General features: G+C 40.9%; 2 protein-coding genes across 8 annotated transcripts; one reads left to right on the top strand and one right to left on the bottom strand.

Moving 5' to 3' along the window:
• Nucleotides 1-49: 49 nt before the first annotated feature.
• Nucleotides 50-3,396, bottom strand: wdr55 (WD repeat domain 55). Of its 4 annotated transcripts, none has more exons than XM_020466100.2 (10): nucleotides 3,163-3,396; nucleotides 2,979-3,038; nucleotides 2,807-2,860; nucleotides 2,541-2,686; nucleotides 2,349-2,449; nucleotides 2,103-2,190; nucleotides 1,759-1,938; nucleotides 1,530-1,629; nucleotides 1,228-1,397; nucleotides 50-919 (listed from the first exon to the last, which is right to left on the bottom strand). In XM_020466100.2, exons 1-10 carry the CDS (start codon nucleotides 3,247-3,249, stop codon nucleotides 589-591), a joined length of 1,317 nt encoding a protein of 438 aa, XP_020321689.2. In that variant the 5' UTR covers nucleotides 3,250-3,396; the 3' UTR covers nucleotides 50-588. The 4 variants fall into 4 exon arrangements, with proteins under 4 accessions (XP_020321689.2, XP_031665194.1, XP_031665196.1 ...); XM_031809334.1 differs by having other exon boundaries at nucleotides 1,759-1,983; nucleotides 3,163-3,285; XM_031809336.1 differs by having other exon boundaries at nucleotides 2,979-3,188.
• A 7,803-nt stretch (nucleotides 3,397-11,199) lies between these two features.
• On the top strand, nucleotides 11,200-23,667 carry LOC109874255 (pre-mRNA 3'-end-processing factor FIP1). Of its 4 annotated transcripts, none has more exons than XM_031809630.1 (16): nucleotides 11,200-11,510; nucleotides 11,897-11,939; nucleotides 12,067-12,157; nucleotides 13,481-13,587; nucleotides 15,287-15,345; nucleotides 15,446-15,556; nucleotides 15,667-15,797; nucleotides 18,141-18,274; nucleotides 20,843-20,942; nucleotides 21,069-21,213; nucleotides 21,347-21,370; nucleotides 21,603-21,660; nucleotides 22,165-22,199; nucleotides 22,311-22,482; nucleotides 22,601-22,777; nucleotides 23,037-23,664. In XM_031809630.1, the coding sequence occupies exons 1-16, from the start codon at nucleotides 11,423-11,425 to the stop codon at nucleotides 23,158-23,160; spliced, it is 1,599 nt and encodes a 532-aa protein (XP_031665490.1). In that variant the 5' UTR covers nucleotides 11,200-11,422; the 3' UTR covers nucleotides 23,161-23,664. The 4 variants fall into 4 exon arrangements, with proteins under 4 accessions (XP_031665490.1, XP_020321681.1, XP_020321682.1 ...); XM_020466092.2 differs by having other exon boundaries at nucleotides 11,201-11,510; nucleotides 18,135-18,274; nucleotides 22,162-22,199; nucleotides 23,037-23,667; XM_020466093.2 differs by having other exon boundaries at nucleotides 11,222-11,510; nucleotides 18,135-18,274; nucleotides 23,037-23,667.
• Nucleotides 23,668-24,056: the final 389 nt, after the last annotated feature.

The following is a 24,056-nucleotide window of genomic DNA, read 5'->3' on the forward strand; positions in this document are numbered from 1 at the left end:
GTACAAGATGCCAATGAGTGATACTTTAAAACAATACATCAATCGAATGTAAAAAAAATAAAATAAAACATTTTATTTCCATGTCATGCTGTACATTATACATGTGCATGATGTCATGCTACAATACCGGCAAAGATACTACAGCAAACCAGGCCAAGGGGTTTCCTCTTGCAAGACGAATCTGAACAGTGACCTCTGACCCCATAACCAGCCCCAGACTCTTCCTTGATCCTGAGTTCCCATAGCTCAGCTCTCCAATGGCAGAATCCAACCAGATCTATGGGACTAAATTTCTAAGGGCTCTACATTTAATAAACATTTTTTATTTTAAACTGGGATTGCACCAGACCTTTGAAGAGTCATGTTTCAGGAGAAAACCACACTGCAAGCAGTGGATGAAACAGGCTGTTCTCATCTCCAAGGCTATGCCCCAAGCATACACCATCTAAAGCTTCCACTCTGCCAAGATGCCTCTTTCAACAGTGCCGGCTGAGAAGAGTTTATTGGTGCAAGGGCCAGGAGTTGTTTGACCAATAGCACACAACACCTCTGGCAACATATGATGGGCATGACTTCCACAAGTATCTTTTAATCACTGTCGCTGTCACTGTCTCCTTCATCCTCTTCTTTCTCTTCCTGTTTTGCCTCAGTCTCTTCCATCAGTCCAGAAAAGAAGTCATCCCCACCCCCATAGGCTTTCTTGCTGAGGGACTTGAGGTTTCCATCTTTCTTCTTCCTCTTCCGGTAGTCACTGACTGTCATGTCGCGGAGACTTGAAATGTCCCAGAACTTGATCATCTGGTCGTGGGCACAGCTCGCCAGGAAACGTGAGTCGCGAGAGCGGGCAATTTGCTCAATAGGCTCCCCAACATGCTGCCCTATGCAGCCCAGGACCCGATTGGGCAGGAGGTTTATGGCACTGTCAAGAGGGAGAGAGAGATTCTAATTAGTCTAAGTAAAAACTTCAGTACTGTATCACTGAAAACTAAAAATGGTCCCAAGGAAAAATAAAGCCATGTCATAAGTATGTTTGGCATACTCTTGCCCTCTATAGGAGATTTGAAGAACAACACCTTGCAAAAGAATCTCCCCCAAATCTGTGCTTTGCATGTTATCATCTAATGCAGATGACAACTTAACATATTACTTCTAAATAATTAAAGTCTCCAAAACCATTAAACTCTTTAGATCCTATATAAAATCCAACTGAACACTTGTATAACACACCGTATAACTCCATCCATGGAGGCAGCACACAGTATACTGTCTGTAATGGGAACAATGCAGTCCACGGATTCTGCCTTCACAGCGAAGCGGTCACTGGTGGCTCCAAAGCCGTTCCAGTTGAAGATGTACATAGTCCCTTCACTGGAGCCACACACCACCTTCTTCCCTCGCTGTGTGACGAGGCAGGGAACAGTGGACAACTTAAGTTATTGACTCTTTTTAGATAATGCAAGGATTTCAAGTGTCTCAGCCAGTAGACTAGCCAGTCCTGAACCTTCAGATAAAGAGGATGAGACACTCACTTTCATAATGGCCACCGAGGTAAGGTCCCCACTCTGGAACTCTGACAGGAGCTCAAATCGCCGCCTCTTGATGTTGAAGACCCCCATCGTCCCATCACCACTGTGACATAAAACGTAATTCATGTCAGTTGACAAGTCACATCTGTACATGCTAGTCTCAATGAATAGAGCCACTGAAAACACTTATTCAATTATCCATCCCTATCCCGTGTCTGAACTGAACTCTTACCTGGAGGTGAGAAGCATTCTCTTGGCCTGGTCAATAGCAATGCCGCTGATATAGTCATCATGATGCTTCAGGTCCATGAACGATGTGCCCTTCCTCATGTCCCAAACCTTCAGTGTCCCCCCATCATCCCCGGTGGCGAGCACATTCTCATCCACCAGCAGCAGTGCATTGATTGGGACACTTGTCAAATATGGGTGAAGGTGAGGAAACCAGACATTGCAAACTCTGCTTCGGACAGTCTCAGAGTTAAGCAATTGGACAACGGAACATTGAACAAGTGAGGGTGTAGAAAAAGGAACAAAAAGCCCTAAACTAGTGACATCAATGGACTAAAGAGACTTTACCTGTGGGCTTTGGCGATGCGTGTGACAAGTTTTCCCCCTTCCACATCCATGAGATGGACTGACTTGTCTTTTGAAACGCTGAACAGTTCTACATACACAGAAAAGGAACTACTGGTTGATGTTTAACCATTTAAAACATAACAGACAGAAGGGCCCAGCAAGTTGTGTTGACCAACATGATGATAAAAATGTATCACAAGCAAAATAAATTCAAGGCAACCAAACCCTACCAGTGATCACACTTACTCTGTCCATCATGAGAGAATGCAACTTCCCTGCAGGACTTGAGGTGATGTCCAGACGACCATAGCTCCTTGCTCTCCCCCTCTGTGCATGAGTAGGAGTATCTGGGGATGCAAAACAATGACGTTCACGTCCACAATGGCACTTACATTTATGTAAATGTTCATAAGCATCACAAGTGGTTATATTTCTTACACGTAAATATCACCGTCAATATCCCCGGCAGCAAAAATATCTTGTTTTGGATGGAAGGCCAATGTGTTGACAATTGCGTCGAGTTTGATGTCCTCTGGCGTTTCACGAATCCTTGGCTCTCTTGGTTCCTCTGCCGGTTCGTCTTCCTAGGAGAATATGATAAAGAAAAGACTACTATAATAGGCTGTCATTAAATGTGATGATACCGAAGCACATTAGGCGCGGAGAAGCCTTATAACCTAGTTGCATGCATGATTGTTAATTACCTCAGAACCTTGATCTTTTTTCAAATCATCTTTTGTGTCCTCTACCGACTCGTCCTATAGAATGGGATAGAAAAAGACTGTCAGATTGGCTTAATAAAATAGTTTAAATGTGGTGATGTACACATTCGGACTAGAGCTGAAGCATGTATGAATGGTTAGCTAACTTAGCTACCCCGGTATCTTCTGTTTTCAAATCATCAGAACCAGTCATTATCGAAATAGCCCCGACTTCCTGAATAATGTGGGCAAAAACAACACCATTGATAAGTCACAATCACGTTTAGCCATTGACAAAAACTTGTTTAAAGCGGGCTAACACCAGAATTGTCGTATGGTAAAGATACTCGTGGTCTCACCAAGGAAGCCGCCATTATGCATTCTGTAGACGTCAACCAAGCCAAAGATGCATTCAAAACATGCACATTTTGCAACGTTATTAACATTGCGAAATTTACCAAAACGTTGCGAAATTAACCAGGCATACCCTCGGTTGGACCAAAAGCGGACAATGCCCATTAGGGCAGCAACAAACGCAAACAGAATTATTATTATTATTTTCCATAAAAAAATACATCATAAAAATCTCTGAAACTGGAAACACTTATCTCCCTCACTAGCTTTAAGCACCAGCTGTCAGAGCAGCTCACAGGTTACTGCCCCTGTACACAGCCCATCTATAATTTAGCCCAAACAACTACCTCTCCCCCTACTGTATTTATATATTTATTTTGCTTCTTTGCACCCCATTATTTCTCTCTACTTTGCACATTCTTCCACTGCAAATCTACCATTCCAGTGTTTTACTTGCTATATTGTATTTACTTCGCCACCATGGCCTTTTTTTGCCTTACCTCCCTTATCTCACCTCATTTGCTCACATTGTATATAGACTTATTTTTCTACTGTATGACTGTATGTTTGTTTTACTCCATGTGTAACTCTGTTGTTGTATGTGTTGAACTGCTTTGCTTTATCATGGCCAGGTCACAAATGTAAATGAGAACTTGTTCTCAACTTGCCTACCTGGTTAAATAAAGGTGAAATAAAAAAATAAAAAAACATTCAGATAAATAAATGTGTCTAGCTAGTTACACTGAAATAAAACATTACATTTTTTTCGAATGACTCCAACACAGACTGTAAAAAGCTCCAACGACTGCCACACGAGGTCTCCCTCTGCCAAAACCTACACAATTTTATAAATGGTGGATTACGTTCCGTTGCTGATGTTCATATCACATCCCTTTGCTCCTATGAAGCCTACTGCTTAACAGATCATGGGTCCATAGATCAAGGTTTTTAGTGTCCCTAAAGCTAAATTTGATCTTTGGCCCCAACACATAGTGACATCAACCATTGATCTCGAAAGGCTGCTGGATCGAAACCCCGAGCTGACAAGGTAAAAATATGTTGTTCTGCCCCCGAGCAAGGCAGATAACCCACTGTTCCCCGGGCGCCGATGACATGGTTGATTACGGTAGCCCCCCGCACCTCTCTGATTCAGAGGGGTTAGGTATCCCCTTTTCCCTTTCCCTTTATTTCTTGCAGACACCCATTTGGGTCACGGCGCCATGTGACTGACTGCGGTTCTAACCAGGATCTCCTGTGCGCCACAAGTCTGCTGAGCTAAAGGCAAGGCATCATCTCAGGGAGCTAACACAAGTCTTCAGGTCTCAGACGGACGAGGTTAATCACCAGAGCGTTATTCACCGAACTACCTCTGTTAATGACTGTATAGTGGGTGCACATTTGTGTTTTTGCCCTAGCAGTACACAGCTCTCCACAGGAACAGGATTAAGAAACACTTCTGTAGCAAATGGTGGTGGGAGAGTGTATATTGCATTAACGAGAATTGGAATTGATTTATTGATTAATTGATTGATTAATGTTGATCACATCTCTGAAAAATAGCTGCCATTAGAAAACGTGGATATTATTATTATTTTATTATTATGTTTTACGTTTGTATTCTGTTTAGGCTATCTTCATTTGGAAGTGTGATATATAGCCTACACCTGATAGGCTACCCACATACCCCCAATACTTTAAGGATGACAGCTTCTCCATCCTAGAGGGGGAGAGCAACAATTTCCTGGCCCAGGGACACGTACTAGTCTGTGGTGACCTAAATCTCAGAACTGGACAAGAACCTGATACCCTCAGCACACCCTCAGTACCTGGGGGGGGACAGCATTCCCTCTCCCATATGCCCCCATAGACACAACTACGACAACATAACCAACAAAAACGGGTCACAACTCGTGCAGCTCTGTTGGACGCTGGGTATGTACATACAGTGGCTTGCGAAAGTATTTACCCCCCTTTGTTGCCTTACAACCGTTTGTATCATTACACATGCCTACCACTTTGAAGATACAAAATATGTTTTATTGTGAAGCAAACATGAAATAAGACAACAACAAACAAAAAAATGCGTGTGCATAACTATTCATCACCCCCAAAGTAAATACTTTTTAGAGCCACCTTTTGCAGCAATTACAGCTGCACGTCTCTTGGGGTATGTCTCTATAAGCTTGGCACAACTAGCCACTGGAACTTTTGCCCATTCTTCAAAGCAAAACTGCTCCAGCTCCTTCAAGTTGGAATGCTTCCGCTAGCGTACAGCAATCTGTACACAGCAATCTGTAAAAAGTCATACCACATCTTCTCAATTGGATTGAGGTCTGGGCTTTGACTAGGCCATTACAAGACATTTAAATATTTCTGCTTAAACCACTCGAGTGTTGCTTTAGCAGTATGCTTAGGGTCATTGTGGAAGCTGGAAGGTGAACCTCCATCCCAGTCTCAATTCTCTGGAAGACTGAAACAGGTTTTCCTCAAGAATTTCCCTGTATTTAGCGCCATCCATCATTCCTTCAATTCTGACCAGTTTCCCAGTCCCTGCCAATGAATAACATCCCCACAGCATGATGCTGCCACCACCATGCTTCACTGTGGGGATGGCGTTCTTGGGTGATGAGAGGTGTTGGGTTTGCGCCAGACATTCCGTCTTCCTTGATGGCCAAAAAGCAACATTGTAGTCTCATCTGACTAGAGTTCCTTCTTCCATATGTTTGGGGAGCCTTATGGCGAACACCAAACGTGTTTGCTTACTTTCTTTAAGCAATGGCTTTTTCTGGCCACTCTTCTGTAAAGCCCAGCTCTGTGGAGTGTACTGCTTAAAAAGGTCCTATGGACAGATACTCCAATCTCCACTGTGGAGCTTTTCAGCTCCTTCAGGGTTATCTTTGGTCTCTTTGTTGCCTCTCTGATTAATGCCCTCCTTGCTTGGTCTGTGAGTTTTGGTGGGCGGCCCTCTCTTGGCAGTTTTGTTGTGGTGCCATATTCTTTCCATTTTTTTTATCATGAATTTAATGGTGCTCCGTGGGATGTTTAAAGTTCAATATTTTTTTATAACCCAACCCTGAGCTGTACTTCTCCGCAACTTTGTCCCTGACCTGTTTGGAGAGCTCCTTGGTCTTCATGGTGCCCCTTGCTTAGTGGTGTTGCAGACTGAGGCCTTTCAGAACAGGTGTGTATATACACATATATATATACACACACACACACACACACACACACACACACACACACACACACACACACACACACACACACACACACACACACAGATCATGTGACAATTAGATTGCACACAGGTGGACTTTAATTGACTTCTGAAGGTAATTGGTTGCACCAGATCTTATTTAGGAGCATCATACCAAAGGGGATGAATACATATGCACACACTTTTCCATTTGTAATTTTTTTTAAACAAGTTATTTTTCTCATTTAACTTGTGTATGTCCATTACCTATTCGTCGCCAGACCCACTGGCTCCAGGTCATCTACAAGTCTATGCTAGGTAAAGCTCCGCCTTATCTCAGCTCACTGGTCACGATGGCAACACCCATCCGTAGCACGCGCTCCAGCAGGTGTATCTCACTGATCATCCCTAAAGCCAACACCTCATTTGGCCGCCTTTCGTTCCAGTACTCTGCTGCCTGTGACTGGAACGAATTGCAAAAATCGCTGAAGTTGGAGACTTTTATCTCCCTCACCAACTTCAAACATCAGCTATCTGAGCAGCTAACCGATCGCTGCAGCTGTACATAGTCTATTGGTAAATAGCCCACCCTTTTCACCTACCTCATCCCCATACTGTTTTTATTTATTTACTTTTCTGCTCTTCTGCACACCAATATCTCTACCTGTACATGACCATCTGATCTTTTATCACTCCAGTGTTAATCTGCAAAATTGTAATTATTTGCCTACCTCCTCATGCCTTTTGCACACATTGTATATAGACCCCCCCTTTGTTTTCTACTGTGTTATTGACTTGTTAATTGTTTACTCCATGTGTAACTCTTTGTTGTATGCTCACACTGCTATGCTTTATCTTGGCCAGGTCGCAGTTGCAAATGAGAACTTGTTCTCAACTAGCCTACCTGGTTAAATAAAGGTGAAATAAAAAATAAAATAAAAACATGAAATCCAAATAAAAAATTCAAATTTAAATTACAGGTTGTTATGCAACAAAATAGGAAGAACGTCAAGGGGGATGAATACTTTTGCAAGGCACTGTAGTCAATATTAGGCTTTGAGGGGACTCCTATGGTAGGTACACATAGCTCATCACTTGGCAGTAGTACTGTAGGCTACTTTATCACTGACCTCAATCCAGAGTCTCTTATAGCATTCACAGTCAGTCCACTGACACCCCTACCAGATGACACTCTACTTGAACAGCACTTTGCGCAATCATGAGGCATCAAAGCCAAAGGAACTGAGTAATATTAAGACATGCAACAACAAATTCAATCCCTTCTAGACAAATTTCCCAGACAAAATGTTTCACTGTAATAGTGAAGGTGAAAACTTAGAAAACCTAAACAGGGAAGCTGAGAGGTCAAATATACTATAAAATCAAAAAAATGTCAAGCAGACAACCTAAGAAAATTAACAATGACAAATGGTTTGATGAAGGATGCTAAAACCTAACAAAGAAATTGAGAAACCTGTCCAACCAAAAACATAGACCCAGAAAGCCTTGTTGAATCAAATCAAAGTTTATTTGTCACGTGCGCTGAATACAACAGGTGTAGGTAGACCTTACAGTGAGATGCTTACAAACAGGCTCTAACCAATAGTGCAAAAAAAGGTATTAGGTGAATAGGTAGGTAAAGAAATAAAACAGTAAAAAGACAGGCTATATACAGTAGCGAGGATTTAAAAGTAGCGAGGCTACATACAGACACCGGTTAGTTAGGCTGATTGAGGTAGTATGTAGATATGGTTAAAGTGTCTATGCATATATGAAGAGCGTAGCAGTAGCGTAAAAGAGGGGTTGGTGGGTGGGACACAATGCAGATAGCCCGGTTAGCACTGGTTGGTCGGCCCAATTGAGGTAGTATGTACATGAATGTATAGTTAAAGTGACCATGCATATATGATAAACAGAGAGTAGCAGCAGCGTAAAAAGAGGGGTTGGTGGGGGGGGCACACAATGCAAATAGTCCGGGTAGCCATTTGATTACCTGTTCCGGAGTCTTATGGCTTGGGGGTAAAAACTGTTGAGAAGCCTTTTTGTCCTAGACTTGGCACTCTGGTACCACTTGCCATCCGGTAGTAGAAAGAACAGGCTATAATTGGAGTCTTTAACAATTTTAGGGTCTTCCTCTGACACCGCCTGGTGTAGAGGTCCTGGATTGCAGGGAGCTTAGCCCCAGTGATGTACTGGGCTGTACGCACTACTCTCTCTAGTGCCTTGCGGTCAGAGGAGCAAATACCGTACCAGGCAGTGATGCAGCCAGTCAGGATACTCTCCATGTTGCAGCTGTAGAACCTTTTGGGGATCTCAGGACCCATGCCAAATCTATTTAGTTTCCTGAGTGGGAATAGGCTTTGTCGTGCCCTCTTCACGACTGTCTTGGTTTGTTTGGACCATTCTAGTTTGTTGTTGTGGACACCAAGGAACTTGAAGCTCTCAACCTGCTCCACTGCAGCCCCGTCGATGAGAATGGGGGCGTGCTCGGTCCTCCTTTTCCTGTAGTCTACAATAATCTCCTTAGTCTTGGTTACGTTGAGGGACAGGTAGACAAGTGAAAATGATGGTCAGTAAAGAAAACTTTAAGCTTATCACTCAATTCAAAAAAATTGTGTCAATACTTTGCCCCTTGACAACCAGCACACTTCTGTATGTTGTAAAAGCGTTACATGGTCATAATTCATTCTGCATAATGCAGAAAATACACAAGAGTTCAGGGGCCTTGCTTTAACAAAGTTAACAATTTTCACTGTAGTGTCCAAAACGTCTTTCAAGCGGTCAGGCATTCCCTTGGCAGCAAGAGCCTCTCGGTGGATGCTGCAGTGTACCCAAATGGCATCGGGAGCAACTGCTTGCACGCTCGTTACCACTCCACTATGTCTCCCTGTCATGGCTTTTGTGGCATCAGTACAGATACCAACACATCTTGACCACCAAACTTCATTTGATGTCTCAAAGCTGTCCAGTACTTCAAAAATATCCTCTCATGTTGTCCTGGTTTCCAAAAGAGGATGTCTTCCTTAATTAACCCCCCATAAACGTAGAGGACATATACCAGGAGCTGTGCCAAGGCCGCCACGTCTGTTGACTCATCCAGCTGTAACGCATATAATTCACTGGCTTGTATGCAAAGCAGTAATTTCAAAACATCTCCTGCGATGTCACTGATGCGTCGTGAAACAGTGTTTGATGAAGGCATTGTCTGTATAGTTTTTAGGGCCTTTTCCCCCAGAATTGTCCCAGCCATATCTGCGGCAGCAGGAAGAATTAAGTCCAATAGTATGGGGCTTGCCTGTCCTAGACACTTGGTAGCTCACCATATAAGATGCTCCTTGTCCCTTCTTATTATTGTTATCTTGTTACGGCAGATTTCCTCCTCTTCGTCTGAAGAGGAGTAAGGGTCAGACCAAGATGCGGCATGGTAAGTGTTCGTCATTTTAATGGAAAAACTGAACACTTTCAAAACCACAAAGTGACACCTGTGACTCTACTGAACCACTGTGCTAACAAGCAACATAACATAGACAATCACCCACAATCTACAATGACAAAACAGGCTACCTAAATATGGTTCCCAATCAGAGACAATGACTAACACCTGCATCTGATTGAGAACCATATCAGGCCAAACACAGAAACAGACAAACTAGACATACAACATAGAATGCCCACTCAGATCACACCCTGACCAAACAAAACATATAAACATACAAAGCAAACTATGGTCAGGGTGTGACATATCTTTTACTTTTGTACAGGTCTTACTCCTCAAAAGTCGTCTTTATTCTCGCAAAAAAAACTCCTGTGGCTTATTTTTCAAATTGTCATGTCTGCACAAGATTGAAGATTTCCTGTGAGAGGGTAACGGTTAATGTGATTGAATGTTAATTATTTGACTAGGCTACCTGTATTTGACATTTGTGTTGTTATTTCGCTGAACACTAGTTAGTTTAATTTTATTTTTGGCAGTGAAACGAGGCTACTCAGGCGAGAAAAAAACTCACCCAAATGTATAGCCCCGTTTGGAAAATGTACTGTTTGAAAATGTGAAGAAAATGTGATCTATATTTCTAAAATATAGATTCACATTTCTAAAAATGTGATTCACATTTTTATTTGGCATTGCGAGTACCCCAGTTTAGGAATACCTGCCCTAGAGCACACAAAAAACTATACATTCCTCGGCCTAAACATCAGCACCACAGGTAACTTCCATAAAGCTGTGAACGATCTGAGAGACAAGGCAAGAAGGGCCTTCTATGCCATCAAAATGAACATAAAATTCGACATACCAATTAGGATCTGGCAGACCTGGCTCTCAAGAGAAGACCGGCTATGTGCACACTGCCCAAAAAATGAGGTGGAAACTGAGCTGCACTTCCTAACCTCCGGTCAAATGTATGACCATATTAGAGACACATATTTCCCTCAGATTACACAGATTTACAAATAATTTGAAAACAAACCATTTTGATAAACTCCCATATCTATTGGGTGAAATACCACAGTGTGCAATGACAGCAGAAAGATTTGTGACCTGTTGCCAAAAGAAAAGGGCAACCAGTGAAGAACAAACACCATTGTAAATACAACCCATATTTATGTTGAACTATTTGCGCATCACTACTACGCTGTATATAGACATAATATGACATTTGAAATGTATTTATTACTTTAATGTTTACTGTAAATTTGTTATAGTTTATTTCACTTTTGTTTATGATCAATTTCACGTGATTTGGCAATGTACAGATATGTTTCCCATGCCAATAAAGCCCCTTAAATTGAATAGTTAAAATACAAAGCCTTGTGAAGGCACTAGGACCCAGGGCCTTTTGTTTTGCCTTTTGAATGCCACTGTACAAGGAGGCGGGTGTTGTTGGGAAAGAGGTAGGCTGTCTGTCATAGAGGTTACTATCATCAGTTCGTGATAATTAGCGGATTTTGATGACTTGATAATGGCAGAGGTGTTATCAGGCACATGATTTGTTATAGGATTTCGGCGAACATTCGCGGCCGGACAAGGTCGAAAACCGGAAAAATAGACCACGCATCTAATTTACACCATGGCTACTGAGTTGACCATTTCAGAATCAGCAGTCCCGTTGAGTGAGCCCCATCAGGTTGAAGACGAAGAGCATTGGCTGTATGGGGGTGAATATACAATGTATCCACATGGATACACAAGGCATGCGCTAAACAGTTCCCTCAGATGTTGATCAAGATTAATTGAGACAGTTAACAAACGCACAACACCAACCACCGGCTTCACGGATGATGCCTGGTCCAAAACATATAGGAATCCTACGCATCGCACATTTTTGCACATCTAGTGGTGTCTTTTTTTTGTGGAGTGTTTTGATTTATCTTAGGATGCACACCTAAGATGAGTTTATCATGTACATTTTCCCCTGCAAAATCTGCAGTATGGTTTGGCAGCTCAGCCCAAAACAAATTGGCTCCAAAACGCTCTTGTCTTAAATGCTAGGCGACTGGCAATAAATGCATCGACCTTCAATCATCATGTCATCTTTTCTTAGGGGAAAACACCAAGAAACAAAATGCCCCCGAGGGTTTGCCTGGGTAAGAATGTAACTTTCCTGCTCACTTGATCCTCTCACCCAAATTCCCTCAAGGCACATGATGTTCCAAATATTATTTGACATGCTATTACAATGTAACTACAATAATTCCCCCCTCTGCTTATTAGGCCTGGTGACTCCCTTCAGCTGACTTCAATGGGCAATACCCTTCAGCTGACTTCAATGGGCAATACCGAAGAGAAGGATGCTGCATCACAGGCATGGCATGGGGGCAATATCATCTACATTTCTTATCACATAGATAAATAGTTAGTTCTAAAACATTTTCACAATGTAGGCTAAAGAGTTACCATTGTATCTTAACAGCTGTTGTAAGTTGTTACATAATAGTACACCGGTGTTATTAGTTGCATAGCTTTTCTCGGAGAAAATGGATATTCCAAAACCTCTGATGGTTCATTCATACTGTAACACAGCGATGAGATCCAACCAATAGAAATAGAGGAACCTCTCACAGGCAACCAATGAGGTATGTTGGTTTACGTAATGGTGCAGGTGTGAGCGTTCATTTTGTAGTGTTAACCCTATCAGTCCCGAGACTCCATCAAAAATCTTATCTGACTTTCATTTATCTGCATGTCTAGACTTTATATTTAGCCTCACAATTAAGTGTTTTACCATTTTCTTTTCAGGACAACAAGGGCTTTAAGTAGAACACAAAACTATTTAACATAAACAGTTGTATTCATGCGTTTTTTTGACAAATGTCAATTTTAAAAAACTAGGTCCGTCAAAGCAAAAACCTGATAAAAATGTATTTGTATGAATGCTGTAATTACAGAAATGGTTTGCTTACTGGGAAATGAATATCCAACTTGTCAGTGACAACTGTGTGAAGTTTGGAGTTCATGACAGCAGCTATATGTGAGCTTATTACAGTATTATAGACCCTTTGTCCTGGGATTTCCTATGATCTATGTAGAAGAACCCCTTACCTTCTAACGACTCTTCCCTTACGGAAACAATTGTAGTTAGAGTGAAGTACAACTGCAGTATGCTGCAAATACTGCGTCCAAAATAACACTGTTTTTTTACTGCAGTAATTTTGCAGTGTAACTGCAGTTAGAGTGCAGTATAAATGCAATTCAACTGCAGTACACCGCAGTTATTTTGCAATTACTGTGTCCAGAATACCACAGTCGACTGCAGTTACTGCACTTTTACGGCAGTTTCAAAACTGCAATCTTTGTTTTTTAAGGGTTGTGTAGCTTGTTAGCGTCACAGAGCAAAACATGCTTGTGTTTGTGAGAGTCTCATCTTTTCATAGATAGCTTTTAATAGTTTGTAGCGTAAACCGTTCAGACCATTCGGGATCTGCCCTTTTCTCAGAAACACAGCTTTAGCTCAGGCCCCGTTAATCACATAGACTAATGGATGGTATCTACGGATGCAGAAGAAATAGACTAATCCAATGGTACAACCTACTGTAGCTCAAAGACACAATGTTTAAAAGGGGCTAGAAGTACAAAATGGGCGACTCAACGGGGTTAATGTTACTATGCTCCTCCCTTTTTTCAACAGGAAGCCAAAGGTACTGAAGGTGAAGAGGAGGAGGACAGTGACAGTGATGACGATGATGACGTCAAGGTCACCATTGGTAACATCAAAACTGGTGCACCTTCCTACATGTAAGTGTACTTGCGCATCCCGAGAGACAGTTGCTTTTCCAAAAAACTGTGTTAAGTCAGAGGGTTAAATACAGATCCTTCAGAAAGTATTCACACCCCTTGACTTTTTCCTCATTTTGTTGTGTTACAGCCAGAATTGAAAATTTATTACATTTAGATTTTGTGTTACTGTCCTACACTCAATACCCCATAATGTCAAAGTGGAATTATGTTTTTAGACATTTTTACAAATTAATACAAAATTTAAAGCTGAAATGTCTTGAGTCAATAAGTATTCAACCCCTTTGTATGGCAAGCCAAAATAAGTTCAGGAGAACATTTTTATCTGTAAGGTCCCTCGTGGATTTCAAACACAGATTCATGGTTTTCAAATGCCTCGCAAAGAAGGACATCTATTGGTAGATGGGTAAAAAAAAAGCAGACATAGAATATCCCTTTGAAGATGATGAAGTTATTAATTACACTTTGGATGATGTATCAATACACCCAGTCACTACAAAGATACAGGTGTCCTTCCTAATTAAGCTGCCGGAGAGGAAGGAAACCGCTCAGGGATTTCACCATAAGGCCAGTGGTAACTTGAAAACAGTTTCAGAGTTTAATGGCTGTGACAGGAGAAAACTGAGGATGGATCAACAACATTGTAGTTACTCCACAATACTAACCTAAATGACAAAGTGAAAAGAAGGAAGACTGAACAGAATAAAAATATTCCAAAACATCCATCTTGTTTGCAACAAGGCACTAAAGTAATTCTGCAAATAATGTGGCAAAGAAATGAACGTTATGTCCTGAATACAAAACATTATGTTTGTGGCAAATCCAACACCACACATCACTGAGCACCACTCTTCATATTTTCAAGCATGGTGGTGGCTGCATCATGTTATGGGTATGTTTGTCATCGGAAAGAACTAGGGAGGTTTTTTTTATAAAAAGAAAATGGAATAGAGCTAAGCACAGGCATAATCCTAGAGGAAACCCTGGTTCAGTCTTTTTTCCAACAGACTCTAGGAGACAAATTCACCTTTCACCAGGACAATAACCTGAAACACAAGGCCAAATATAGTTGAGTTGCTTACCAAGATTACATGTAATACTCCTAAGTGGCCTGGTTACAGTTTTGACTTAAATCAACTTTAAAATCTCTGGCAAGACATAAAAATGGCTGTCTAGCAATGATCAACAAACAACTTGACAGAGCTTGAAGAATTTAAAAAAGAATAATGTGCAAATATTGTATAATCCAGGTGTGCAAAGCTCTTACAGACTTACCCAGAAAAACCCGCAGCTGTAATCGCTGCTAAAGGTGATTCTAACATGTATTGACTCAGGGGATTGAATACTTACGTAAATTAGATATTTCAGTATTTCATTTTAAATACATTTGCAAAAATGTCAAAAACATGTTTTCACTTTGTCATTTATGGGGTATTGTGTGTAGACAGGTGAGGATAAAAAAAAAGTACATTCAAAATTGAATACATTTTGAAATACATTTTGAAATCAGGCTGTAACACAACACAACAGGCTGTAACACAACAACATTTGGAATGTCAAGGGGTGTGAATACTTTCTGAGGGGCTGTATATACTGCTGTAATGAATAATAAAGACAGTATCACACTTGATTTAAAATCTGGGGAACTAATGAAGGCCACTGGATACATTTAAAAGAAAAACTTTCTGAATCTCTGCAGGGGAACGGGCATGAACCTGAGCTTGAAACCAGCTCGTTGCTATGCCTCAGCAGCAGCCAGTGAGTGAACTCGTCCTGTTTTGGGGGATTATTTAAGGTGGGCAATAATGGTTTTATTGTATTTGTTGACTAATTCATAATGTTATTGTTTTGCTACAAGTTAAGCTGCAGCCCAAAGGAATAGATATAGAGACACTAGGGGCCTTCAATGGTGCACCAGTTGTGGAGGTGGAAATGGACATCTTTGAGGACAAACCATGGAGAAAGCCAGGTAAGGGGGTTGTTTACGTATACTGAACTGACCATTTGAATCTTTGAAATAAAATTGCTGCAGATTGTTACAACATCAATTTGTTATTTTGTATGTTGTTCCGTCTCTAGGTGCCGACCTCTCAGACTACTTCAACTATGGTTTTAATGAGGAAACGTGGAAGGGATACTGTGAGAGACAGCGCAGACTACAGCTTGGCCTGGAGCCCAGTGCTCCTCTCAGTTTTGAAAACAAGATAACAGTGAGTCCTCAAAACATTGATTAATTATACCTACTTTATCACACTACTGTAAAACTTTGTGTTTGTCTCCAAACAGTGATGGTTAACACCTGCATTGCTTGCTGTTTGGGGTTTTAGGCTGGGTTTCTGTACAGCACTTTGATATATCAGCTGATGTAAGAAGGGCTATATAAATACATTTGATTTGATTTGTTAAGAGTAATTAACCTTTAAGATAGAATCCTGAAATTATATAATAACAAAGCGCCACCCTACCTCAGTTTTGGTAAAAAGCTGAGAGATGGGCCTGAAGAAATGTAACCACTCTCAAATTCAAGACAAAGCTACAAAGTTATTATAACAAATTATATTTTTAACAATGTTTTCAGGCTATGTAGTATTTGTTTACATTTACATTCTTTACAAACACTGGAGTGAAACAAGCTTATATTTTGGGTTCTGATAGGGTATGACAGTTGAACTAAGCTCTTGAGGCATTTATAAGTTATATTCTTCAAAAATGAATGGGTATATACAGTGCATTCAGAAAGCATTCATAGCCCTTAACCTTTTCATAACTTTTTCCACATTTTGTTGTGTTACAGCCTGAATTTAAAATGAATTCAATTGAGATTGTTTTTGTCATTTGTCTACACACAATACCCCATAATGTCAATGTGGAATTGTGTTTTTAGATATTTTTACAAATTAAGTAAGTCACATAATAAGTTGCAGGGACTCACTCTGTGTGCAACAATAGTGATTTTTCAATGACCACCTCATCTCTGTACCCCACACATACAATTATCTGTAAGGCTCCTTAGTCGAGCGGTGAATTTCAAACACAGATTCAACCACAAAGACCAGGGAGATTTTCCAATGCCTTGCAAAGAAGGGCACCAATTGGTAGATGGGTAAAAAAAAAAAAAAGCAGACAGTGAATATCCCTTTGAGCATAGTGAGGTTATTCAGTACACTTTGGATGATGTATCAATTCATCCAGTCACTACAAAGATACGGGCGTCCTTCCGAATAGGAAGGAAACCGCTCAGGGATTTCACCATGTCAATGGTGACTTTAAAACAGTTCCAGAGTTTAGTGGTTGTGATAGGAGAAAACTGAGATGGAGCAACATTGTTGTTACTCCACAATACTAACCTAATTGACAGTGTGAAAAAAAGAAAGCCTGTACAGACTAAAAATCTTCCAAAACATGCAGGCGTTAAAGTAATTCTACAAAAAAATGTGGCAAAGTAATTCACTTTTTGTCCTGAATTCAAAGTGTTATGTTTGTGGCAAATCCAATACAACACATTACTGAGTACCACTCTTCATATTTTGACGCATAGTGGTGGCTGCATCATGTTATGGGTATGCTTGTAGTCGTTAAGGACTGGGGAGTTTTTCAGGATAAAAAATAAACGGAATGGAGTTAAACACAGGCAAATCCTAAAGGAAAACCTGGTTCAGTCTGTTTTCCACCAGACACTGGGTGATGAATTCACCTTTCAGCAGGACAATAACCTAAAACACAAGGACAAATCTACACTGGAGTTGCTTACCAAGAACACGGTGAATGTGTCTGAGTGGCCGAGTTACAGTCTTGACTTAAATCTGCTTGAAAATCGATGGTCAAGACTTGAAATGGTTTTCTAGCTATGATCAACAACCTTGAAGAAAAAATTGATATTGTACAGTCCAGGTGTGCAAAGCTCTTAGAGACTTATTCAGAAAGACTCACTGTGTAATCGCTGCAAAAGGTGATTCTAACATGTATTGACTCAGGGGTGTGAATACTTTGGTAAATAAGATATTTCTGTATTTCATTTTCAATAAATGTGCAAACATTTCTAAAAGCATGCTTTAACCTTTTCATTATGAGATATTGTGTGTAGATGTGTGAGAAAAAATGTTTTTCATTAATTTTGAATTCAAGCTGTAACAAACACAACAAATGTGGAATAAGTCAAGGGGTATGAATACTTTCTAAAGGTACTGTATCATTCATTTATAAGTCAAAAATGTATGTAGCAATTAATTATTCTATCTTTATTCATCAAGAAAGGCAGGAAATGTAGTTATGTGAACTGAAATAAAATAGACTGACCCAGCCAAGGAAAAGCTCCTGTTTCCTGTGTCAGATTTCTCATCCCACACTTAAATCAAGACCAGACCCCACTGGATTTGGCCCCAAGTCAAATAATACATTAATAATTCCATTGATAATAATATTACTAATGTTAATATAAAATAATATTTCTTATTTCTAAATGTGATATAGTACTAACATAGATTTGATTATATTAACAGTGATATTTTGCGGGTGGGAAATAATTGGATAATTGTTTTATTTTCGAGGTTCAGCAGGGAAGGGCAACCACTTTAGAAAAGGATACAGAACCGTCTTCCATCAAGCCTGATTACAAACCAGACTTTCCCCCTGCTTCAGTCCTGGCCCTCGCTGCCAACAGACTGAAGGCAGGACCCCCACCTAACAGGTAAACACGTCAGAGGGATTCAGACTGTTAAACAGCCATCACTAACAGAGAGAGGCTGCTGCCTACATACAGACTTGAAATAATTTGCCACTTTAATAAATGGATCACTAGTCACTTTAATAATAACACTTTAATAATGTTTACATATCTTGCATTACTCATCTCATATGTATATACTGTATTTTATACCATCTATTGCATCTTGCCTAAGCCGCTCTGTCATTGCTCATCCATATATTTCTATGTAAACTCAGCAAAAAAAGAAACATCCCTTTTTCAGGACCCTGTCTTTCAAAGATAACTCGTAAAAATCAAAATAACTTTACTTTTTTTTTTTTTGTAAAGGGTTTAAACACTGTTTCCATGCTTGTTCAATGAACCATAAACAATTAATGAACATGCACCTGTGGAACAGTCATTAAGACACTAACAGCTTACAGACGGTAGGAAATTAAGGTCACAGTTATGAAAACTTAGGACACTAAAGAGGCCTTTCTACTGACTCTGAAAAACACCAAAAGAAAGATACCCAGAGTCCCTGCTCATCTGCGTGAACGTGCCTTAAGCATGCTGCAAGGAGGCATGAGGACTGCAGAAGTGGCCAAGGCAATAAATTGCAATGTCTGTCGTGTGAGACGTCTAAGACAGCGCTACATGGAGACAGAACGGACAGCTGATCGTCCTCACAGTGGCAGACCACGTGTAACAACACCTGCACAGGATCGGTACATCCAAACATCACACCTGTGGGACAGGTACAGGATGGCAACAACAACTGCCCGAGTTACACCAGGAACGCACAATCCCTCCATCAGTGCTCAGACTGTCTACAATAGGCTGAGAGAGGGTGTACTGAGGGCTTGTAGGCCTGTTATAAGGCAGGTCCTCACCTGACATCACTGGCAACAACATTGCCTATGGGCACAAACCCACCGTGCTGGACCAGACAAGACTAGCAAAAAGTGCTCTTCACTGACGAGTCACGTTTTTGTCTCACCATGGGTGATGGTCGGATTTGCGTTTATCGTCGAAGGAATGAGCATTACACCAAGGCCTGTACTCTGGAGCAGGATCTATTTGGAGGTGGAGGTTTCGTCATGGTCTGGGGCGGTGTGTCACAGCATCATCGGACTGAGCTTGTTGTCATTGCAGGCAATCTCAACGCTTTGCATTACAGGGAAGACATCCTCCTCCTTCATGTGGTACCCTTCCTGCAGGCTCATCCTGACATTACCCTCCAGCATGACAATGCCACCAACCATACTGCTTGTTCTGTGCGTGATTTCCTGCAAGACAGGAATGTCAGTGTTCTGCCATGGGCAGCGAAGAGCCCGGATCGCAATCTCATTGAGCACGACTGGGACCTGTTGGATCGGAGGGTGAGGGCTAGGGCCATTCCCCCCAGAAATGTCCTGGAACTTGCAGGTGCCTTGGTGGAAGAGTGGGGTAACATCTCACAGCAAGAACTGGCAAATCTGGTGCAGTCCATGAGGAGGAGATGCACTGCAGTACTTAATGTAGCTGGTGGCCACATCAGATACTGACTGTTACTTTTAATTTTGACCCCCCCCCCTTTGTTCAGGGACACATCATTCCATTTCAGTTAGTTACATGTCTGTGGAATTTGTTCAGTTTATGTCTCAGTTGTTGAATCTTGTTATGTTCATACAAATATTTACACATGTTAAGTTTGCTGAAAATAAACGCAGTTGACAGTGAGAGGACTTTTTTGTTGTTGCTAGGTTTATATATTCCATTCCTTTACTTAGATTTGTGTGTATTATGTAGTTCTTGTGGAATTGTTAACTTACATGTTAGATATTGCTGCACTGTCGGAACTAGAAACACAAGCATTCTGCTACCATCGCAATAACATCTGCTAACCATGTGTATGTGACCAATAACATTTGATTTTATTTGAAGAAAACCTGTTAATAAAGTTATGCTTGAATATGGAAGTAATAACCTCTACCTGTTCAAGCATCACACCAACTCAGTCTTGTCTCCCACAATATTCCAATGTTCCAGCTTAACAGTATGTATACAATGTCAGTTTGGCATAGAGGAAAGGGCGGTGTTGGGACATTCGGCTTTCTTACATCACTGCCTTATCCTCTTTTTGCGTTATTAGCTTGTTGTCCTAACGTAAACATTCCTGGACACAAAATAGTAGCTAGCAAAATGGAGATCACAGGGGTTATTTTTCATGAGTGCATTTCGGAAGTGGCTAGTTTGCATCAACCACCTTCACTAAAACCACTGCAAAGGTTTTGCCTGCAAACTTTGGTTTCGAATCGTGACATTCTGGCATATCTGCCTCGTGATTTATTGGCTTTAAACATTTTTGTCTCAATCATTAATCCCAGACCAAGTGCTGTTGCTGCCCTAGGTCTGGGATCTAGGAGGCTAACTCAGATCTGGGACAGAACTGGATTCAAAAGAACTGGATTGTAAAGAGCTATGCTTGTTAAATACTTATTTTACACTTGGTAGAGAAATCACGTGAAGCATAAATGGCTCCTGACTGCAGTGAGAGAGAGTACAGATGTCTGTCATCTCTTTCTGTAGGAAATTGGGTGGAACTATTGATGTGATTGGTGGACAGACAGGAGCCATTCGCCGGGTTGAAGGCCGAAGGAGGGAAATGCAGGAACAGAATCCTATTCAGGTTAATCTGTTCACACATTCAGTGATTTTATGTGATGATGTCAAAGATAACTGCAGGCTAAGGAGAGTAAGACACACACCTACACCTATTGTTCTGCATCATTCAATGTTCTCAACAACTCTGCAGGTGCTCGGAGACCATGGTAACAAGGTACAACCCTTGGTTCCACCAGCAGGACCTCCCCTTCCTCTTCCAATGGGTATGCCCCCACCACACTTCCTGCATCCTCCTCCACCAGTATCTGCTATGCCCCCACCTCTTCACCCCCCAGGTAAGGTATCGTTCTTTATCCAGAACATGAATGAAAGCATACCAAATGCATAGTCTTGTGATATGATAAGGAGAGCCATGAGAAATTATAACATAATGTTATAATACCTTTACATGTTTGGTCTCATTCTCAGGTATGCCCCCACCTTCCATTACAGGTAAGTTTTTATAGCTAGACCACAAAACTCTGTGTAGTCCTTAGTTTCTCAGAGGATGCAAGAGAACTGCATTTTTATTGTAGTATGATAATATTATACAACATGCTTTGAAATGGCTGTAAACATGCATAAACATTCATCTAGAAATGTAATCTGAATGTCTATGCTACAAAGTTATACTCAAGATCAAATATTTGTTGTTTGGTGATGATTACATACTGCTTTTCCCTAGGCCTGTTCCTACCTCCCCTTGCTCCTCCCCCTACCTTGATGATGCCACCTGTGGATAGGTATGTGAGAGTCAATAGACTAATTAAAATGTACTAATGCATTAATAAGGCAATACGTTCAGACGCTGCTCTAAAGCCACGCCCAACTCCAAAATGTCTGCAAACCGGTTTGCCGGGCCACTCTTTTGATGATAGGACAGGTACCTCTGCTGTGCTATCAACCATAGCCACGGGAAGTAGAGGTGCTGAGGGTGCTGCAGTACCCCTGAAATTTTTTTTCTCTCACAAAAGTAGTGCACTAGGCATTTAATAGTCCTGTATTAGCAGACCAATATAGCAGTCTGTAGGCCATGCTAAAAATTCTTTCTGAAACAATTCGTAGCACCCCCACCCCAAAACATCTTCCTGCACCTCTACTATGCACTGCAGTGAGGCATCAGACTCAGACAACTTCTGTTTCATAAGCAGTACCAGTCAGAGCCTCTCTTTACTCTGCCGCGTTTGTGTGAATGTTTAAGTGATGGTCTTAATCCTGACAATTTGTCCTTCCCTGAATTACAGCAGTAGAGCACCTCTTCCTTTTGGATACAACAGTGGAGGTATGTATCGTGTTTACCTGGCAGGTTCAAAATACAATTGTCATGCCTTATACTCCACACATCAAATAACTTCCCCTTGTATTGCAGTTAATGCAGTGTATTTTCTTTCAGAGTCAAGCTTCATTAGCTACCCTCCAGTCTCATCATCACACATGCCTTGGGGCTCTGTGCTGGAGAAAGGGGGGGAAGACAGAGGACGAGGGCATTGGGAGTACCAAGGAAGTCATAGAGAAAGAGACAGAGATCAAGAGAGAGGTCATACTCCAACCACCAGTGAATATAAGTGCGTAAACAAAGAAAAAGAAAGTTAAACAGTGTAGATACATTTGCTTATGTTTTGTGGTGAAATTGAACCTTCGCATGCCTTAACTTTCTCTCTTCTGTCCTGATATCTGGCCTAGTGAGGATGACCGTTACCACTACTACAGCCATGATCGAGAGAGTGAGCGAGAATTTGAGCACAGTTACCTTCATGTTCACGACAGCAGCAGTGGGCGTAGCAGGGAGAGGGAGGAGCATCAGCGAGACAGACGCCATCGTGACAAGGAGGAGAGTGGTAAACACAAGTCTTCCAAACGGTGAGGGAAAGTTAGTATTGTCAGATTGGGAAAAGGAAAATGCAGTAGGACAGAATTTGTGGTTTATTGCAAATATATTATACACACTGGTTAGGTTTTACTTTACTGGCCTACATTTATGAGATTGATGAACATAAGCTACATTGATAAGCTTGTGGTTATTTTTCACTAGCAATGTGTGATTACTCACTTTAAGACTTAAGATAAACGCTTACAAAAATGTTAACAGAATTATATTATATTATTCATTTCCTTACAGCAAGCAGCATGATGATGAGGGGGAGGGGCATCGCAGACACAAGCACAAGAAAAGCAAACGCAGCAAAGAGGACAAGGATGTCCCAGAGGATATGTTGGGGCGTGGGGAAGAGCAGAAGGACTGAAAAGGGCAGAACATTGCGGCTCCATGGCTAGTTCTTTAATCTTTGTAAAAAGAAAATGACCATGGCTAGACTATTTTGATTTCTTGTAAGGAAAAATTGAATATGAAATGTCCATTTCAAGTGAAGTGATTGGAATCAAGAAAGAGATTCCAATCTAATGGCTTCTTAAGTTGTTTCAATGGTGTGTAGCCTAAAATACAAATGTAATCATACGAGAATGTTGATCATGGACATTCTCAACTGCATCATTACATTGTCCAGATTCACAATTGTCACTGTTAGGACAGGCCCCATCTTGCTTTGCCATATTGTAAATATATAGAATGTCATTTATTTTCCAGAAGCCATTTCAAACACTGTGTTGATACAGATATGTCATCAATGTAGATTAGATTCAAACTATAAAAATGTGTCCTATCTTCTGACATTCTGGCACAGAGTAGCAAGGTATAATATAATACTGTATACTGTCGCCTCTCTTTACATTAAACTAAATCCTGACCTGGGCTTTACTATTTTTTTGTAATCTGTGACCATCGAGCACTTCAACTATGCATAGTGTAGTTTGTAATCACAGCAGGGTTTGAGAATTCACCCAATAAAAAAACAGCAAATTCGAATTTAGTCTATGTCCAACAATTGCATGTAAAGTAGTGGTGATGAACCATCAGGTCATGGTACTGTAGACTTCTCATTTGACATTTGTTACATTTTGAAGGGCGTTATGACAATGTTGATTAGGCATATTCAAATTGATTTCATGGGGTTTAGATTATAATAGGAAATCATGTTGCATTTTATCTGCAATGTTTAAAATGATTGTGCCCCTTCTGAATATACCCCTTATTACAAAGGCATTCGTGGGAGGTAGAAGTTGCACCTTCCACTGATACAGG

Source organism: Oncorhynchus kisutch, linkage group LG29, assembly GCF_002021735.2.
Source record: "Oncorhynchus kisutch isolate 150728-3 linkage group LG29, Okis_V2, whole genome shotgun sequence".
NCBI classification, from domain to species: Eukaryota; Metazoa; Chordata; class Actinopteri; order Salmoniformes; family Salmonidae; genus Oncorhynchus; species Oncorhynchus kisutch.